At 42.2% G+C, this 21,262-nt stretch overlaps 1 protein-coding gene across 2 annotated transcripts in view; it reads left to right on the top strand.

Moving 5' to 3' along the window:
* Nucleotides 1-2,072: 2,072 nt before the first annotated feature.
* Nucleotides 2,073-21,262, top strand: part of ALKAL1 (ALK and LTK ligand 1) — a 50,315-nt gene continuing 31,125 nt past the window's right edge. For both annotated transcript variants that reach the window (XM_039526870.1, XM_039526869.1), the window contains exon 1: nt 2,073-2,553. In XM_039526870.1, coding sequence (XP_039382804.1) covers nt 2,208-2,553 — 346 coding nt within the window. In that variant the 5' untranslated portion in view covers nt 2,073-2,207. The remainder of the gene's footprint in view (nt 2,554-21,262) is intronic.

Here is a 21,262-nt window from a genome sequence, read left to right as displayed (position 1 = left end):
TTAACTTGTAATGTGCTTTACTTCATTGGTTCATTAAAAACTTTCTCTCCCTACCTGCCCTCAAACCATGACAAACCTGGGTGTGTGCAATTTATACACACTGTTCCTTTCTGGTGGCTTCTTTTTTCCAATATGAAAGAAATTAATTTTACTTTCTCCCAATGTATTAATAGCTGTACAAGGGAATTCCACTGCGTTCAAAAGTATTCTCCTCTCTCGTACGTGTAGGTTTATTAGCAAGCATTTCCTAATCTACAGAGAAATCTAATTTCACAAATAGATCCGAGCCACTTCAATTGATGGCTTTCAATTGCTATCCACCGGGGGGACGAAAAGGGAGGAGGAAGTTTGTCAGAAACACTTTCGCTGAGGCGAAGAATGATTACCAAAGATGTCTTCATTGACTGCCACCCACCTACAGTCGATAGTACTCAAATGAATACGCCGATAGTGAACTATATAAGACAGGCGAATGGCTGCTAAAGGCGCATCCTACCGTTCTGGGTTTAGAACCGATCGTTCCCCATTCACTCTCTAACCAAAGAAGTAAGTCTTCACTGGGAGGAAGAGGAAGGAAAGTCTCTTAGCAACTTAGAAATACCGGAGTTGAGCAAAATTTGACTCTACTTCAAGGTAAGCGCTCCCTCTTGTCCTCTGTTTAGAGAGACATTTTGCCAGGCTGCTGCAATTCTCTTTGTAGTCAAGATATGGTGGCTGGGGTTTAGCGATTTCTTTAATTATTCCAGGGGTTGTGTCACCACTTAGAATAATCAGGATCCGCTCGCCGCATCAATGAATGAAAGGCTAAATCCGTTCCCAATTCATTCCTAGAGCTAGTCATAGGCAATAGCTGCCGGCGAAGGGTTGGACACCTAGAAATATTTTTGGGGCAGGTCGCTTGCTGCGAGATCTTTTTAGCTCTTTTGACAAAAGGGAGTTGCAAGCGATGCAAACATAAATCGGTTTGTAAATAACTGAATTATTCTTCCCTTTCGTAATCCTAATTGTTTGCTATATTTAGAATAGCTTACTTACAGGTATTAAGTTCTCTGCTAGGAGTCTCAGCCCGTCATTTTTGTGTTTGCCTTTTAAACCGCCTTTCATATTTGTCTCCGCTCCAAAATAATGAAACACCCCAGCCTCTGTTTTCCTAAGATACTTATGGAAGTATCTTGGCTGTAGTATCTCCACGTGTGTAATGTGCTCGTGTGGATGTAGGAGGGCTTTGAACTCTCGCACTGATATAGTAAAACATACTAAAGGTTTGGACTTTTAAAATGTATTCTTGTCAGAATACGGGCTGCATTGAAAAACAAAGCGCCTAAATTCTCTTACCAGTCACCTGGCAAAATCATTACCCCCCCGCCCCCGAAAGCCAGGAGTTCGATCAATGAATGTGCCCAGTAGATTCACAGAGATGAGTCAAGCCCATAACAAGAACTGGGGGAAATTGTCATTCTAAGTGGAAAGACAGCGAGAGTGTATTTTATATAATGTATATCAGTATGAGAATCTAGGGCAATGCCAGAGTAGTGTGGGGATTTCTAGTTCTATGGCTTAAAAGTCCTGGGACGATTTCTCCTTCCTTCCCCATTAAGAAAAAAGTCTCTGCCTTGGTTATCTGTGAAAGTTAAAACTGGTTGTGATTCCGCTGAATGACTAAAGCTTCAGGAATGATCACGTTGGGAGAAGAAAGCCAGGCAAATCCCCCAATAAAGCCCTGGATTGTAATATGTGCTGCTCGGTTAATACCCTTGTCCTAATCCGTGTCTATAAATGTGTCCTAAAGGGATCTGAGATGAAACTGCAGCTCTTGCCGCGGTGGGCGGAGAAGTGTGGCGGGGCCAGGCCATCCGGAGAGCCCTCCTTCTCCCCCGCCGCCTCCCACCCCAGCGCAGCGGGGCTGGCACTAGCAAGGTCCCCAGCCCGGCAGCGCGCAGTGTAGGCGCGGGAGAGGAGACGGGTGTGCTGAGCCCAGCGCCCTTGCGCCCACCCGGCTCCCTGCGCGTCCAGCAACACGCGCCTCCGCTGCGCTCCAGCCAGTCTACCCAGCGCCCTGCAGCCGGCCCCAGTCAGCCCCCATTGGCTTCGCTCGCTTTCCCCACCCAGTGGGACAGGAGCCGGCCCCAGCATGAGGAGAGGGCTGGGTGCGGGCATGGCCAGGAGCTAACCGTGCTCTGCTCTCTCTTCTCCCAGGAGCCAGAGAGATGCGAGGGGCAAAGAGATGTCACGCTCTGCCTGCCATCTTCTTCCTGCTGCTCACTTCAGCCCCTGCGCCGCCAGGGGTCGAGGGCAGCAGCAGGGACCTGGAGGCGCCAGGAGGGGACAGGAGGACTCTGCTCGATCTCCTCTTGCAAGCTATGGGGGACAGCCAGAGCCACCAGCCCCACCACCCCCCGAGGGGGGACAGGGTGATCGCCAGGCGCTACAGCGGCAGTGCCCTTTACTCTGCAGCTGTGGACCAAGAGCCCCGGGTGACTTCCTCTGCCTCCGCCTCCAGGGAGCGAGCAGCGGGGCAGGTGCCCCGGATCTTCACCAGCTCCAGGCACGTAGGTAAGAGCAGCGTCCCTTCCCCTCTCGTTTTCCCCTCCGCGCCCCCGATCTCAGCAGGCGGGGGACAGCTCAGCCTCTCTCTCCATCCCGGGCCTGGCAGAGGAAACTTGTCCTCAGCAGCTGCGGTACTTGTCACACCTAGGCCGGGAGGAAGGGCGCGTCTCCCCAGCTCCCGCGAGGGCAAGCACGCGTGTTTTATCGTGCTCCGTGGGGATCTGTGTTTCTACCCTGCCCCCCTATCTGCGGGAGCGGGATGTGTTGATGGCTTTAGAGCCAGCAGGAGCCAGGCTGACAGTCCTCCTGGCTCGTCTGAGATCTGCTGCCTGCACGTGGATCCCCGCCGCGCAGAGGAGCTGGCTTCAGCCTTGTAGAAACACAGAAGCAGAGAGCGAGCTTCTAGAAATCTGCTTCTCCGCTTCCTTCCCCCTCTGCCCTGGTGTCCTTGTCGCTGCTGCTCGGCTCCCGTGGCAGCCACCGCAGCGCGAAAGCTGCAAACTTTCAGTGCAGGCAGGAGCGGGGGCAGCGTGCGGATGTTTTGACTGGAGCAGAGCGCGTGGCCCGATGCCCGGGATTGGATGCTGCTGCCTGTGTGAGCTGCAGAACTTTCCCCACCTTGTCCTTAAAGTTTCTACCTAAGCGATTCCCATTCACTTTCAGGTCCTCGGGTGCCTTGTTAGCCTTTAAGTGCTGCAGGTCTCCCGAGGCTAAGAGCCTGAGTTTACCCCGTGAGCTGCTGTCCCTCTCCCTTACACACCCGCAGGCAGGGGCAGCAGGTCGGATGATGGGCTGGGGCAGCGGAAAGCACAGCGCTGCGTAGGGAGAGCCGCTGGGGGCGGGGGCGAGCCGCGGCAGCACCAGGAGCTTCTTACAGAACAGGGGTCGAGGGCTGCTCCAGGGGAGCTTTTCTTCTTTATCACTTCCCCGTCGTTTCCAGGCTCTCGGCAGCCCCTGGATTTGTTTCTGCCTTTGCGTCCCTCCCCGGGCAGAGGGGAGACTCAGCGCATCAACACCCGGTGGATCACAGAATAGAATATCAGGCTTGGAAGGGACCTCAGGAGGTCATCTAGTCCAGGGGTCGGCAACCTTTCAGAAGTGCTGTGCCAAGTCTTCATTTATTCACTCTAATTTAAGGTTTTACCTGCCAATAATACATGTTAACGTTTTCAGAAGGTCTCTTTCTATAAGTCTGTAATATATAACTAAACTATTGCTGTATGCAAAGTAAATAAGGTTTTTTAAATGTTTAAGAAGCTTCATTTACAATTAAATTAAAATGCAGCGCCCCCCTGAACCAGTGACCAGGACCTGGGCAGTGTGATTACCACTGAAAATCAGCTTGGGTGCTGCCTTCAGCCCACGTGCCATAGGTTGCCTACCCCATCTAGTCGAACCCCCTGCTCAAAGCAGGACTAATCCCCAGGCAGATTTTTTCCCCAGGTCCCTAAATGGCCCCCTCAAGGATTGAACTCTCCTACCCCTTCCGCCCGCTGCACCTTGTAGGGGACTCCTCTCAGACCCATAATTTTTAAACAACTAGCAAGCAAATATAGGAAGCAATTTATTATCCTGCCGCTTCCGCTTTGGCTCCATTCCCCAAAATAAGAGTTCATCTTGTGTTGGGCTCCTCGGTGTGTGTGTGTGTGAATGTGTAGGGTGGAGGATAAAGTTACACCAAACCTAACAAATTATGCTGTCCTTATCTGGAGGTGTGAGAGGGGGAATCGAGTTTACTGGTGTCATGTGATTGTCACTTTGGCTGCAAAAGTCGAGCTTCATATTTTTTGGAAAAACAAAACTACTGAGTGGTTTTAAATCAAGCCCCTCCCTTTTCATATTTACATTGACTTGTTCTCTCCTTGGGTCAGCACAGAAACAATTCTCATGAAAATGAATTCCTACCCACATTCTGCACTGGCAGTTCTGTTATTCCTAGAATTAAGCACAGAGAAAATAACTGATGTAACATTTAGCTCTGAATTTATTAATTCAAGATGTCTTGTTTTATTGATACTGACAGCACCATTTGGTCCATATATTAAATAAATGCTAGCAACTTTCATGAGTCTCCCTGGGGGAAATGCAGTTTACCTTTTCTTCTTTTTGTGTGAAGAAGGTCAGAGTAGGTCAGAAACATTCATCCCGTTAAGCAATAAAGTATGGGAGGGAAATGAATTGTGGGTTTGGGCATAAAAGTCAATTGTGATCAACATAATTGTGCCTAGAACATATCAGGTCTTATTGTGATAACATCTTGTATCCAGTAATGATGTCAATACACTGAGTTACAGTGGTTAGTTATTTGCAGAATTCTTTAATAGATAAGTGTATAGGTAAGACACACAGTCTTTTGTCTATGTGGTTAGGCTATGTACATTCTACATAACTGGTATTTTTGCATGAAAGTAGCATTATAAGATTTACAAAAAGGAGATTAAAGTGTGAATATATCCTGGCTGTAGCCCACTGGTGTTTTTCATCAGGCTCACTGCCATTTCCTCCTGATGATGCTGAGCAATGAGAAAAGACACATTAGAAAAGTTGACATGGCAAAAACAAATAAAGTTTGGCCCTTCAGTATTATACCTCTTCTATACACATTCCTTGACCTCTACATTTCAAAGGTGCAGGAAGATGCAATTAGCGAATACAGTCCCAGGAAGGAGAGTATCTTTAATGAACCTGCCAACATTTCCCCCAGTGTTTAGACCACCAGTTTACTGAAAAGAGAGGTGCCCATGATGCATGATATATCACTATCCTGGCTTGGACTACATGTGAGACAACTGCAAATATGTCTGATTTTTCACAGGTCCCCCTTTCAAGGCAATATGCAGGATGCTTGACCAAGTTTCACCATAAGTAATTTATTCTCATGACTGGATGGTAGAAGGACAGAATAATTGCACTCCCTGGTCTATGTATATAAATCCTCAGGCTGGGGAGTGCTATTTTTTTTAAAAAGCATGGTAGATGCAAAAGAAGCATAAACCTCTTAGTGTTGAGAGGAGCCAGACTAACTCTGGGAGTTGTAAAAAAAAGTCTATTAGAAAACATATTCAGATAATATCTCCACAGATTCATGTGCTGACATGAAGGGTGATAGCAGGGAACATAGGTATTGACATACCAGAAAAGACTAGTGGGGCATCAAATCCTGTATCCTGTCACTAACAGTTGCTAATATCAGGAAGGCATAATTATAAAATACCTACCATAGAGGAAGTTTCTTATGCACTGAAATATAAAAGTTATAGGCATATAAAATATGTATATAATATCTAATGTAACAGTGACACTTTATTACCCATACAAATGTCTATTTTTTAGAATCTTTTCTGATGGACAGAGAAATACTTTTGAGTGCAGTTCACACAGCATGGTTTCTTTCTCTTTAAATACTTAGTTTTAGAGAATGTAGTGCTTGTGAAGAATGCAGGACTGATAACCTTGGAAACTGCAGACCTCCAGTTATCCATAGAACAGGTACAACATGGTTAAGCACCGAGCAAACTTCCTCCCTGACCTAGAGAGATCTTCTCTAGAGTTTAGAAATTTTCATGCTTATTCAGCTTCTGGATTTACTGACACAGTAGACAGCGAGGGTTCCAATTACACCTATTTTCATGGCTGAGGTTTTTGAGGTGGCCACCCATCTCCTTGAAACTGGATTTAGTTATCAACTCTTTTAATTTATGTCAGTGGCATGGTGATAACTTTTGTTTCAGATGGTCACAAAGTGTCTATTGAACTGGATTGATAAAGGGATCTCTCAGTCATAAGGCTGGTTCACTCAGATCAGGATGCAGATAGAGCTCCTTATTTGGCTCATCACTTATGTTCATTTTTTTAAATGATCATTTTGTGTCAAATGACAATTCAGTACCCCTTTCTGTTTCTTCTTTCAAAAACAAAAGGTACATGGAGCTATGGTACAGTAGGAGAAACACCTATTTTATGTGTCCTTCCTTTCCCTCTTCTCCTAGGAGCCATTCAATAGATTTGGAGAAAGAGGTCTTAGATTATACTAATCATCTCATATTGTGCATGGAGACCCTTATTTCCAGATCCAGTGAAGATGACAGCTTCTTCATCACTTTCTCTCTCTCCACTCAGAACCCAAGTCACAGGAACCTCCATCGCCCAGATCCTTCCAAGTTACACTTGTCATTTTGATTAACAAAAGTGAGCATCTATTCCCCAGAGAGGTATTCAGACAAAGTAATATCTAGCAACCAAAAGACAATCTTCTGCTAGGATGTCTTCTAGAATGTGACTAGAAATACACAGTGTTCCTTTGAATAGTGTGTTATCCCTAATGGAGTTAAATTTGCTACTGCAACATCTATACTTTGAGCCTCTATAAGCCTGACAACTAGTCATATTAAGAAGCATATTTTTTGCTTTGGAAAGTTATGGGTCCCTCCTTTCTGAACCATGACTTACATTTTCTCCCTATTCCCTATATGTAACTGTGGCTTCCTAATCATCATTACTCTGAATACATGAGTTTTCAATTCTGTCTTTTCATCTGAAAATTAAAGTAGTATTTTCCACAAAGATACGGTGGTCCTCAAGTTATCTTCTAATTGAATGTTTGGGTAAACATGAATATTTCATTAATTTCATGAGATTTTCTTAGCTGCCTTTTATCCAAATACTTTCTGCAAAACAGGAACAGCTTTGGTGTACCCTACATGCTAAAGTAGTCCTAAAAATTAAAAGACCATATATATTCACTATTCTCCCTTTATGTAGAGGAAAGAGTCATCTAAATTCACAACAGGTAGGTGGCTCAAATTTTGCCTTTGTTATGGGAGGATATTATTTTAAAAGACATCAGTTGATTTTTTTTCCAGGATTTTAGGCCACAAAGCCAGGTTCTGTTCTCAGTTACACCAGTGTAAATTCAACAAAGAACTTTTAAATTAAACAGACAAGATTTTAAAGGATGTAATGGAGAACGGAAATGAGGTTGATGAAGAATAGAAACTTACTTTTTAATTTCCTATTATTTTTATAATAATTAGCATGTTCTGTCATGATGCACATGGGATATTCCAGGCAGTGCCTATGCCTTCTCCAATTAATTAATTATTATTATTTATTTATTTTCAATATTCAGATAACTTTTTCCTACTATGAAAGTAAAGATTTCTGGATATTGGGAGAAAAAGAAATAACAGTAATCAAAACTTTCCATTCTCCAGAATAACATGTCCACCAGACAGACAAGCCCCTAAAGATCAGCTAAAGTAACAGATGGAGCCACTTTATAAGTAATTCTATTTTATTAAGTCAAGAAGTCTAATATTTTTATTTGACTTCCTTAGTTAATCTTGTGGTTCCAAATCTACAATTTGTAAGTCAATCATTTTTATTGGAAGGTTGGTGAGCAAGTCCTTCTGTGAGCTTCTTCCAGTCACTTAATCCATGATTAAGGATTAGTTGTTTTGCTGTTTTGAAGGAAATGAATTGATAGGTAAGCAAAATTATAATTGCGTGTGTATACAAAATCTAGCAGCTAATAGACAGCAAATTAATTTTTATGGAGTAAACAAACCATAGCTTGTTTAGTTCTTCTGATTGTCTTCTCGTTGAAATAATTATCAAGGGATATTTCAGCAGAATTTCTGGACAGTGTTTGTATCATCAGGTTTCAGTCATTTTACAGTTTGTTATTATTTTGTAATGACTAATGTGTATTTTGTATAGTTATTCTGGAAGGAAGATTATATTTAGCACAGGGTTATACTATGTGCTTTATAACTCAACTAGCTCTTTGTGTTTTCTTCTGTCTTGAGGGGAATCTAATAATATTGTGTTTATTATGGTAGTGCTTAAGAGCCAATCAAGAACGGAGCCGCGTTGTGCTAGGCACTGTACAAACACAGGATGGAGGGTGGTTCTTGCCCCGAAGAGCTTACAAATGAAAAAGGCAAGACAGACAAAGGGTAGGAGAAGGGGTAGAAAATCCAAGCAGATGGCTTGGATGAACAATGTGATGGCAGACCAAATTCAACCAGTATTAGGGTGACCAGATCACAACACTAAAATATCGGGACACATTGGGGTGCCATCAGCCCCGCCCACTGTCCACCCCTGCTCCTCCCAGGCTCTGCCCCCACTCTGCCCCAGGTCCTGCCCCCTCCCTGCTCACCCCCCCACCCTTCCTCACCTCCTGCTGGCTTGCTGCATCCTTCCTCAGTCCCCCACCCACTGCTCGCCTTCCCACCCCCACCGCCCATCCGTCGCTTGCTTGCCTCTTTACCCTCCCCGCCTGCCACTTGCCTCTTCATCCCCCCTGCCCGCCACTCACCCCTGTGCTGATGACTTTCTGTCTGCCAGGTGGGCGTTTGCCCACCCCCGCCTCTTCCTGCCCAACCATCCGCCCTTGCTCTGCCCCCATTCCATCCCCTTCCCTCAAGTCCCTGCTCCTGCCCTGTCTCCTCCTCCTCCTCCTCCCCTGAGCGCGAGGTGTCCCCGCTCTTCCACCCTCCCTTCTGGAAAGCTCTAAGTGCCGCCAAACAGCAGTTTGGTGGCGGGAAATGCTGGGAGGGGGGAGGAGTGGGGACACAGCACACTGAGGCCAGGGGGAGAAGGAGGCGAGGAGGGGGGAGCTTGGCTGCAATTTTTCCTCATGGGTGCTCCAACCCTGGAGCACCCACGGAGTCGGTACCTCCCTCCCGCATGCCTCCTTACCTGAATATCGGGACAAATGGCGTCCCGATCGTACATTGATCGGGATGCAGGACAAAGGGTTAAATATCAGGACAGTCCCAATTTTATCAGGACATCTGGTCACGCTAACCAGTATCAATGTTATTAATACAGAGCCTTTCAGTTACAGTTTTGATTTGTTTGGTGCTATAATTCAGGCCTAATTTGCTCTCCGTTTTATGACAATCTGCATCACATATTGATTCTTAAGGCTAATTTCCATTTTAAACTTTATAGGTGGTAGCAGAGGGTCCAGTCCAGCAAATGAATAATAGGAAGTGTAACACTTACAACCTTGAGTATTCCTATTGAGTTCAATGGGGCTAACAGTCATATGCATTATCTACGCTGGTACTAAGTTTAGCACTGAGCCCTACATGAACAATAAGATATGTGAAATAGGTTTCTGTTAATGCTATAGGAGTACATTTTGGGTGGAGAGAAAGAATGACATTTTTATTTAATTTATTTAATTTTGCCCTCAGAAATAAATAAATAAATAAATAAATATATGTATATATAGATATATATAGATATATATATAAAGTATTTCCCTTATAAGCTCTCACAGAGAAGATCCTATTAGTCATCTTTTTTTTTCTGATCAAGTGTTTAACATTTGTCCTATTGAACATGCATTTTTGTTTTATTTCATTTTATTCCTTTATCTGACATCCTGTTTCTCTGTCCCCACTTCCCTCCCTGGAACGCACCTCTGTGATCTCAGTCTGTTCCCTCCTCCTGTTCAGGATCCATTTCAGACCCACCCTTTCCTACCAGATGCAATGTTACTTTTGTATTACTACTGACATTGAATCATAGAAATGTAGGGCTAGAAGGGACCTTGAGAAGTCATCAAGTCCAGCCTGCTGTGCTGAGGAAGGATCAAGTAAACCTAGACCATCCATGATAGGTTTTTGTCCAATCTATTCTTAAAATCCTCAGCTGATGGAGATTCTACAACCTCCCTTGGAAGCCTGTTCTAGAGTTTAACTACCTTTTATAGTTAGAAGGTTTTTCCTAATATCTAACCTAAATCTCCCTTGATGCAGATTAAGCCCATTATATCTTGTTCTATCTTCAGTGGACTTGGAGAACAATTTATCCCTACAGTCCTCTTTATAACAATCCTAACATATTTGAAGACTGTTATCAGGTCCCCCTCAAACATGCCCAGTTTTTTTAACTTTTCATCATAGTTCAGATTTTCTAAGCCTTTTATCAATTTTATTGCTCTCCTCTGGACTCTTTTCAATTTGTCCACATCTTTCTTAAAGTGTGGGACTCAGAACTGGACATAGTACTCCAGATTAGGCCTTACCAGTGCCAAGTAGAGTGGGACAATTACCTTGTGTGTGTTACATACAACACTCCTGTTAATACAGCCCAAAATGATGATATCCTTTCTCGCAATTGCATCATCTCACATTCAATTTGTGTTCCACCATAACCCCTGATCCTTTTCAGTGATACTACAACCAGTTATTCCCCATTTTGTAGTAGTGCAGCAGATTTTTCCTTACTAAGTAAGTACTTTGCACTTGTCTGCATTGAATTCTGACTAATTCTCAAAAATTTGTCAAGATCTTTTGATTTCTAATCCTGTCCTCCAAAAATCCTGCAACCCCTTCCAACTTGGTATCATCTGCAAATTTTATAAGCATTCTCTACACTTCATTATCTAAGTCTTAATGAACATATTGAATAGTACCAGGTCCAGGACTAATCCTGGTGGGACTCCACTAGATACACCCTCCGAGTCTGACAGAACACCATTGATAACTACTTTTTGAGTATGGCCTTTCAACTAGTTGTTCACCCACCTTAAAGTAATTTAGCCTAGACCACATTTCCCTAGTTTGCTTATAAGAATGACATGTGGAACTGTGTCAAACAGTGCCGGCTCCAGGCACCAGCGAAGGAAGCAGGTGCCTGGGGTGGCCAATAGAAAGGGGCGGCAGTCCGTTCATTGCTGGGGCGGCATGTCGGGGTCTTTGGCGGCAATTCAGCGGCAAGTCCTTCAGTCCCTCTGTTCCTCTTCAGTGGCATGTCGGTGGCAGCTTAATTGGGTTTGTCTTTTTTTTTTTTTTCCTTCGCCGCTTGGGGCAGCAAAAAAGCTGGAGCTGACCTTGGTGTCAAAACCCTATGTCTTTGTCTGATATGAGTGTTTCTCAATATCGGTCATCTTTATCTTGGCTCTTAATTTAAATAATCCCCCCACACACAATAGGAATGTGTGTTCCCTGAGCCCCAAGCACAGGGCAAGTGTTAAAGGGTTGGATTGTCATTGAATTTACTGATGCCTCAGTGGATTAGAATCCTGCTGCTACAGTTTCTTGCCTGATGGCTCTGCCCTCAGGACTATTGTGCAAAGTATCACACTTACATTTTGAAATCACTGAGTGTGTGCCTGCCAAACATGGTTTGACATTGCTGTAAAGGGATATGGACTCACATATGGACAGCTATTACAACCTATGATGTGCCAATAGTCCTCAAACCCATTCTGGATGGGGTCAAGCCTACAGGCCACTGGCCCAGCTTCTGTGTGAACAGTTAGAAGTACAACTATATTGCGTTTTAAAATATAATGAACTCCATCAAATAAAAATTATTAGATAAGTTCTAGTGACACGAACATATCTTTTTACAAATGGAAGCCAGACAGGACATATTGTATAGGATGTTGAAAAGCACCTAAGTGATTTTCCCATTGAAATTCAGTAAGAATTGTGTTCCTAAGCCACTTAGGTGTTTTCAACCCCCCCCAACTTGTGTGTCCTTTGAAACCAGTGGTCCCCAAACTGTGGGGCACTCCCCCCCCAGGGGGGCACAGAGGAATGTTCAGGGGTGTGTGGTGGGATCTGGGGGGGGGGAGGAAAGGAGTGCCACCCAGCTCTGCTCTGCCCCCACCTCCCGTTCGGTCCTGGCCCCAGCTCATGTCCTGGCCTCAGCCCCCCGCCCCGCTCCTGGCCATGGCTCCCAACCACAGCTGTCGGCAGGGAAGGAGAGGGGGGGCACAGACAGATTATATTAGGGGCAAGGGGGGTGTGACTTAAAAAGTTTGGGGACCACTGTTTTAGGCCAAGATTTTTTTAAAAAGGGGCCTAAGGTTAGGTTCCTAAATCCATGCCTCGGGATCTAATTAAGTGATGTGATTTTCAAATATCTTGAGCACTTCAATGAAAACTGTTGGGTGCTCAACACTTTTGAAAGTCAGGTCACTTACTTAGGAACCTAGATAAAGACTAGATAAAGTTAGAAGCCTAACTTTTACCATCTAGGCTGAGATATTCAGTGCTGCATACAAGATTAAAATTATTAAAAATTATGCATCCAGACCTCCAGAGATGGCTTTGAAAACTTCTCTCCAACCTGTAACCTGGATGGCTGCTCACATATTTTGCATGAGGCGGTGTTTTTGCTGAGTTCATGTCTCTCTCCCTTTTGTTACTGGCTTTATATACCACTCTAGCAGCTCTTCTTCTGTTACCCTGATTAATGATGGTTTGTCCCATCCTATAAGTAAATGCTGACAGATATTGGGCTCACACCTTTTAATGGTTATGAAGGCATTATGGGTGTGATTATAGAGTGTGTTATGAATACCCATATGGGCATTAGCTACTCCCTGCTAGGTGTAGTGGTTTTGTAGCTCAGGCCCAGTTTTCTTGAAATTCTATTTTGCTCTTAGTACAGTACAGCTGACATTTCAAATTCTTGTGGCTCCCTGTGTACTGGGATTTGGTCCACTGCAAGGTGATAGCTATCAGTACGGGATTCCCTCTTTTCTGTTCTTTCTCATGGACTTGTTATTTACTGTATTCCAGTAACATCCAAATGGTCCAATCAGGGTCAAGGGCCTGTGCTAGGTACTGTACAACCATATACATTGACAGTGGGCTGGTTTCTCTGGTTTGCTAAATCCACAAATTGACTTAAAATGGCCAAACAGGGCCAGTGGAGAATCTCCACTGTGCAGGGGAACTCACCACGGATGGAAACCTGGCAGATGCAGATCAGCCACCTCCTGTAACAGCTGCGCTACCCACTCCCACTGTAGAAGAGGATGAAGGGGTTGGCTGGGTAAAGGGGGAGTGTGGTAGAATCGCACTTTACTAAGCCTGATACCTCTCTGGCATAAGTTAGAGCTATTTCCCACAGCTGAAACATGAGCTGGGTCTGTGTAGGTGAGGCTCAGCAATTCCCCCCCACTGCCACTGCCACTGTGCAGAGTTTTGATACAGTCCAGAATCTGTTTCACTATCCATGCCCTGAAGAACCTACAGTTTAATTCAGTGTAAGACCTAAGTAAAGGAAGACAAATAAAAACACCTTACCAGCATGATTTGTTTAACCATAAACATGTGATCTGTAATCAATTCACAGTGAACTGGAATCCTGGGTTCACACCACATGCTCTAAGGATCCACCATAAAATATGTTACTTTTAACTGTACACTAATCAACCATGTTGTCTTCTGAGAAGGTTATATTTTAAATTTGTAAAAATATATTTAAAAAAATTGCTCATTACAGTATTTTTACCTTATGCAAATTTAGAATCAGCATCATAAATATATAATATTCATGTAGCTGTTTAAAGCAATTTGTATACAGCTTAATGCTTTAGATGTTCAAGTTTTGAGAGGCGAGTTACTTTAAAAAAATCTTATTAATATTAGTAGGGCCCTGACCCAGTAAGGTGCTCAGTAGCAGTGCCCATTGAGGGCCCTAAGCCACAATATTTTTGGAGACCCTCGCACACAACACATCCTAATAATTAGTTGGGGACCCCCTTGAGCTGCTCAGGGCTCTAAGCAATTCCTTAGTCATCTTATGCCTAGTGCAAGCTCTGCTCAGCACTTCGGGCCTGGATCCACAAAAGGACTTAGGCATTGTGACTGAGAGTCACAGCACCTAACTTTTAGGTGCCTAGAAAATCACAGGAGCACATTACGATTCACCAAGCCGAATTAGGTGCCTAGGCTCCCTGTAGAATGAACGCGAAGAGAGAGATGCTGGACTGTGATTCACAAAAGTCAGCATGCTAGTCAGGAAGCTGCTAAAGCTAGCCAATGAGATTGCCAACCAGAGGGGTATATGCTAAGCTCCACTCCTCTGTCAGAGCTAAACACTTACTTCTGGACTGCAGGGAGGTCCCTGCCTCTGGTAGTGATTTACAGCCAGGAAACCTCTTTGGATGCTGGGTATTAGGAAAGGTAAACACAAACAAACAAACAAAAAAACCCAGTGATGTCTCCCTTACTAAACAAGGGAAAATCTTCTGATGCGTTCTGGAATCCTGTTTGTATTGTATAACTGTATTTAGCATGACAAATGAGCCCCAATAAATAATGAGTTAAATTTTGGCTCCATTGAAATCAATGGCAAAATTCCCATGGACTTTAATAGGTCCAAGATTTTACCCAATACAGAAGGAAGCAAATAACAGGTAAAATAAATTAGCTTCAAAATAATCTGTGGCAAGGACTGGATGGTTCACAGGATCAATAATGGGATGTGAATTTTTACCTCTATGCCAGCTATGTGACTCAGCTTAGCTTGGTAGTGAGTCTGTGACCAAACTGTTGAATGACATGAATCAGTAAGCTATTTATTTTATTCTGTACTATTATCCAATTACTTGTCAACCCAGCAGGGGCATAGCAATGAGCCAAAGGTGGTGGGTGATGGTCTGGATGAACAAGAGTTACAATAGGGTAAGACTATGGGATATGTTTATTGTTACATAGGCATCTATTCAGCAGCATGTAGTGTACATGTAGCTACAGACAGCAGTATGGATGCTGTGAAAGACTCTGGCAGAGGCGAGGCAGTGGGAAAAGGCTTCAGCAGCTCCCTGAAAAGGCTCTGGTGGGGGTAAGGCCGAGCCTTTCCCCACTGCTCAAGTCTTCCTCTAGATTGAGCTCTTTGAGTCTTTCACTATAAGGCGTGTTTTCCAATCTTTTAATCATCCTTGTGGCTCTTCTCTGAACCCTCTCTAATTTATCAACATACTTCTTGAATTGTGGATACCAGAATGAACACAGATTTCCAGCAGTGGTTGTACCAGTGCCAGATACAGAGGAAACATACTGTTTCTACTTCTAGTTGATATTCCCCTGCTTATATGTCCAAGGGTCACATCAGCTCTTTTGGCCACAGAATCACACTTGGAGCTCATTTTCAGCTGATTATCCACCATGACCTTCAAGTTTTTTTTCAGAGTCACTGCTTCCCACTGCTTCTCCATCCTGTATTTATGGCCAGCATTCTTTGTATGAAAAAGTTACTTTACCATACTGAAACACATACTGTTTTCTTGCAGTCAGTTTACCCAAGATATCCAGATTGCTATGTATCAGTGACCTGTCCATTTCAATATTTACCAGGTCCCTCTGAATCTTTGCATTATCTGAAAATTGTATCCCTGATTATTTTATGGTTTTTTCCCTCCAAAAGATGCCAGGAACATATTCTCCTGAGACCCCTCTAAAAACACATCCCATTGACAATGAATCTCTCATAATTACATTTTGAGACCTATCATTTCACTAATTTTTAATTCATTTAATGTATGCCATGTTAAATTTGTATCATTCTAGTGTATTAATCAAGATGTCGGGTGGTACTAAATCAAATGCCTTTACAGAAGTCTAAGTATATTATATCAGCACTATAACCTTTATTAACCAAACTTGTAATCTCATCAAAAATTGATATGAAATTAGTTTGACAAGATTTCTTTTCCAGAAACTTATATTGATTGGCAGTATTATGTTACTCTCCTTTAATTCTTTATTAATCAGGTCCCTTATCAGCCATCACATGATTTTTCCTGGAATTGATATCACGCTACCAGGCTTGTAGTTACCTGGGTCATCCCATTTACCTTTTAAAATATTGGAACATCATTAACTTTCTTTCTGTTCTCTGGAACTTCCCCTTTACTACAAAACTTACTGAAAATCAGTATTAACAGTCCAGAGAGATCCTTGATCAGATCTTATAAGCTCTTGGATGCAAGTTATCTAGACCTGCTAATTAAAAAATGTTTAACTTTAGTAGTTGCTGTTTAATATCATCCTTAGTTTCTGTTGGAATGGAAAGTATTTCATCATCAACATCATCATCATATGATATGAATACAGTTTTTTTTCTCCAAATATAGAATTCTACTCATTGCCATTGTTAGGATTCCTTTCATTCTTGATAGATTTTTTTAAACATATATCTGTGGACCTAAACTTATTATTCTTTGGATTTAGTTTTAAATTCGTTTTAAATGGAATGAGAGTCAGGGTGGAGGAAAATGGGGAAAATCTTTCTGAAAGAAGTGGGTTTTCTAGAGGGTTTTTCAGGTAGAGAATGAAGTTGTGTGATATCATGGTTTTGGAGTACTACAGTAATAGTTGCATTAGAAATACTGTGTGGGATTCTCAAAAGTGTGTAAGTGGCAGAATATAGGGCACATGAAGCAGAATAGAAAAGAAATGATATATAGGCAGGGTGCAAAAGGTGAGGATAAGGAGTTTGAATATGATATTGGGGTAAACTGGAAGCCAGTGCAAACATTCAGGAAGACTGACATGTTCAAAAGCAGCAGACAAAGAAGATGCAGATAAGTTTGAAGGGTATGCTGTGAAATTTGGGGAGGCCAGTGAGAGGAGGTTTCAGGAGTCAACTGGACCAGAGTAGTAGGAACGTAGAGGAAGGGATGAATTTTAGAGAAACTCTAAGTGGAGAACAGATAGGATTTAACAATGGCCTAGGGACTTGTCTACACCAACAATTTGTTTCCAGCAGGCTGGGGTGTGAATCTACCTCACACTAGCCTACCATAGATTAACTGTCTGTGTGGACCCTGTTAATGTGCATTAACAGTTTATTAATATGCTTTGACCTAGTCCTCTTTGAAAGGGGACGAGTCAAAGTGCATTAACAAACTGTTAATGCAGCAGAGTTCATGTGAACAATTAATATGAGGTGCTAGTCCAGGGTAGATTCACACTCCAGTTTGCCACAAACTAATTGTTCATGTAGACAAGCCCTATATGTGGTGGAGGAAAGGAAAAAGGGTGTCTTTAGATTACTCTATGGCTGTGAACCTTGGTGCCATTAGAGATGGTGAAGTTGTTGACAGTGACGGAGAAGGAGAGAGGATTTTTTTTTTGAGGGAGGAAAAATAAGGAGTTCCTGAGTTCCTTTTCACTTCAAATTTAAATTGATGACTGGACATTTGAGAGATATTTCCAAGTTAAAGAAGCAGGGCCAGATAGAATGAGAGAAGTCAGAATTGCTGAGGTGGATTTGGGTATCATCATCTTAGGGGTGATAACTGAATCAGTGAGAGTTGGTGGGATCACCCGTGTATACCACAAAAAAGTGAGAAGAGGAGGGAGGTAGTGAAGGGGCTCTGAGAGACACTGGATGAGAGTGGGAAGTATGTACGATGAAAATGAGGGGCCACCTAGTAATACAGTGACTGGAGAGGTAGGATGGAAACTGATTCAGTTTGCCATAGTCCAGTTTCTATCAGAAAAGTGTCCACATCACAGTTAGCAGTTTTTGGAAGCCTTGTTGCCAGTTTCAGCAGAGGCCAGAGGTTGATTTTTTATTTTTACAGATGTTCTTTCCAAGAGAGAGTTGAAGGAGTTTGCCAGGGTAAAAGTATGCCTGTGCTGCATCTGTATTGTAGATGATTTAATCTCCAGCATTGCTTATCTAGCAGTTTTCACAAAGAAATTTATAATTTTATTTATAAAATAATAACACATTTTGTGCTTTTCCTAAACAGTGCCATTTAAAATATGTTGTAAGATATTTTCTCAATATATCCTTATTTCAAACAATTACTCTTATATAAACATATCACAAGTGTTTTCTTCTGTAGAAGAAGTACTTGATTGAGATTGTACTGAAAGCTATAATTTCCTGAGTAATATTTTGATGTTTGTGCTTTGAGTAGGTTTGCTTTTCATTATGAGGTAGGAATTGACCATGGGTTGTTAGAAAAGGGTATGGTGTTAGTGGACATATATACACACATTCATGTACACTGTGGGATAATATTTTCTATTCAAACATCTTTTCAGCTGATTACTTGTGGCTTTTATAATAACATGAGTTTTTAAGCAATAGTATAAATTCCATATGCATGAAAATAATTCCTCCAGTTACTCTGGAGGAAAATCAGCAATGTCTAACTATACTTTACCAAATCTCTAAAAATGACTAATGTGTACTAGGATTTAGTTGGGAATTGGTCCTGCTTTGAGCAGGGGGTTGGACTAGTTGACCTCCTGAGGTCCCTTCTAACCCTGATATTTTATGATTCTAGGAGAGAAATACCTAGCTGGACACTCTGTGGAGGAGCCCACCGAAGAGAATGGAAGAACTTCCATTGTCTTCAGTGGGCTTTGTGTCTAGCCCACTTACAAAATCTGTCTGATACGTGACACAGAACTGCCTGGAAGTGAGTTTTACTTTCTAAAGTGACCATTACAATAGCTAATAAGTTGACAGTCTGATTTCTTTCAGAATACATACTTTTATTAGTCATCATTATTACATTAGGGCTGGTGATGATTTTGGAAATTTGTCTGCACACAACTTATGAATTCAAGCTGAAGTTATGAAATTGATGCCTCATGGAATGTCTCAGTGCATAGTGAGTCAGCCATAAATTGACTGGAGTTTGTCAGACAAGGTACAAAGTTTAGTTCTAATACCTTAATGATCAGCTTAGGATAGTGGGATGGCTGAAGCCTTGGGAAAACAGTTTGACCCAGTCTGTCTACAGGAAAGGGGTCTGGAGAGTGCAAGATCCCCAGATGCAGAACAAAGAAATCAAAGTGTTGATGCTAGCTAGCCTTTAAAAACCACAGAGACTGGGTGAGTCAGAGGAGACTCACAGAAACACAGAGCTTTGAGCAGGAAAGAGGAAGAGCTAGGAAGAGGCAACAGCTGTCAGGGATGCTATACTTGGTTCTTCTTCAGCATGGGGGAACGATCTAGGTGACCTCTTGAGGTCTTCTCTAACCACACATTTCTATTCTATGCTTTTGTAGTGAGGGTGAGGGGGTCCTTTTTAATTGTGTGAGCAGCTGAGAAAGAAGGAAGCTAGCTGACCTAGAGAGAGAGGATCATGGACACCCCAGAGGACTCTGTACTAATTCCCAAAAATGCTCCAGAATGGTGAGGAAACTGAGGCAGGGAAACGAGTATTAGTATTTGTCATTTTTCTAGATCTGTGTTTCCCTTGTGCTAGCTAAGTAAAGAGTATTTGCCTTTAGAATCCCATGCAAATCGATCTGTGTGTCTATCTGTGGTTCAATGAAGAGCTAAACTGTAAACCCAGAGCGCCCAGATTGTTGGAGTTCCAGGAAAAGGTGTGCTTAAGTATGGGGAAATCTGAGGGGTCAGTATTGGTCCTGGTGGCCACGGGTAGCAGAATGGCTCATTTCTGTGAAGGGATAACAGAGAGAACACTTGCTTGAAAATGTCACAGAGCGGCCACAGACATGTCTGGAGCCTGCTCAGCTAAAGGGAAGCTTGAAGCACATGGGTCCAGTGGATTAGGACTCAGAATTGCAGCCTGATGCCAGGGAGATCTTGATTATGGTTGTGTATGACACAAAGGTTATTACTGGTTGTTGCTTCAATGACCTTTTTATAGGCTATTTATTCATGTTTAGGACATGTTTAATATCATCAGTTGGTTGAAACATGGTTGTTCTAGTGAAAATATTGGTTTGCTATCGTGTGATTGTTCATTTGTACAGTATGCACAAAACTGATAAGAACTGAATCAGAGAATTAAGAATACACCATTTGCCAGGCTACTGACATTTTTAATATCATTTTATTCCTACTATATTTTATTATGCCTAATGGGTAAAATTCAGTGCTGTGCAAGTGGGTTTAACCCTACTGATTTCTGTAAACCTGTGCTTACTCTTACAAAAGGTGAATTGTCTCATCTAAAGATGAAAAGTGTGTTTAATGCAAACATTAGAGCTGATTGAAAATGAGACCCTATTATGAAAAAAATGAAAATCTGAATTTTTTTGTTTTGAAGTGTTAGAAATCAATCCTTTTTATTTTTGAAATATGTGATTTTTTTTGTCTTAAATTTTTGTTTTTGAAAATGTTAATAAAATGGTTAAGTTCAATAATTTTTTCAACGCTTTTAAAAATAATGAAACATTTAAACAATGTCGACAATTGTTTGTGAAACATTTCATTTTAGAAAAAAGCCATTTTTTGTTCCAAAATTGAAATCGGCTGTAACAATTGTAGTCTTAATTATTTCTTGGTGTGTTCAGCTATAGTAGTTAAATTTCATTTTAGCAAATATTCCATTATGACACAGTTTGAAACCTAAGTGTCTGGGGATGGTGATTGAAAAAAAAAATGTTAAACTGCACCACCACTTACTGCAGCTATTGTCAGCTTTAAGATTTACTACAAGATTAGGGATACTATGACACAAGCACAATGATAGATTTGCCTTATAAAGCACAGTGCTCCTTCAAAATAAAAATAACTAATACAAGGCTCCTGAAATGTGGCTCACAACCCTATTAAATCCTTAAGTACACCTTTTCTCACCCCTTCACTATTTATGGACCAGGGTTGGGTATTTCAGTGGAAAATACCTTTAAAGAAATAGTGTTAGTAAGTAGTGCATACTTAACAGTGCATGTGGCAGCAGCAATGGATAAATGTGGCAGCACTAGATAAGTACAGTAGATTGGCAAACCTATTAAATCCCGTGAGATTAAAATAGCCAAAGAGTTAGCTGTGATGTTGTTAGAATAGCTTTGATAAAGCAGTTACTCCTTCTTTGTCTGTTAATGACATATCATAACTAATGTATGGGCAGTGTATCATAGTGGAGAGAGTACTGGGTCACTACTCAGAAGACCTGAGCTCTATTAGTGACTCTGCCACTGGTCTGCTGGGTGACCTTGGGCAAGTAATGTTG

This window comes from Mauremys reevesii, linkage group 2, assembly GCF_016161935.1.
Source record: "Mauremys reevesii isolate NIE-2019 linkage group 2, ASM1616193v1, whole genome shotgun sequence".
NCBI lineage: Eukaryota > Metazoa > Chordata > Testudines > Geoemydidae > Mauremys > Mauremys reevesii.
This window is presented reverse-complemented; position numbering and strand designations above follow the sequence as displayed.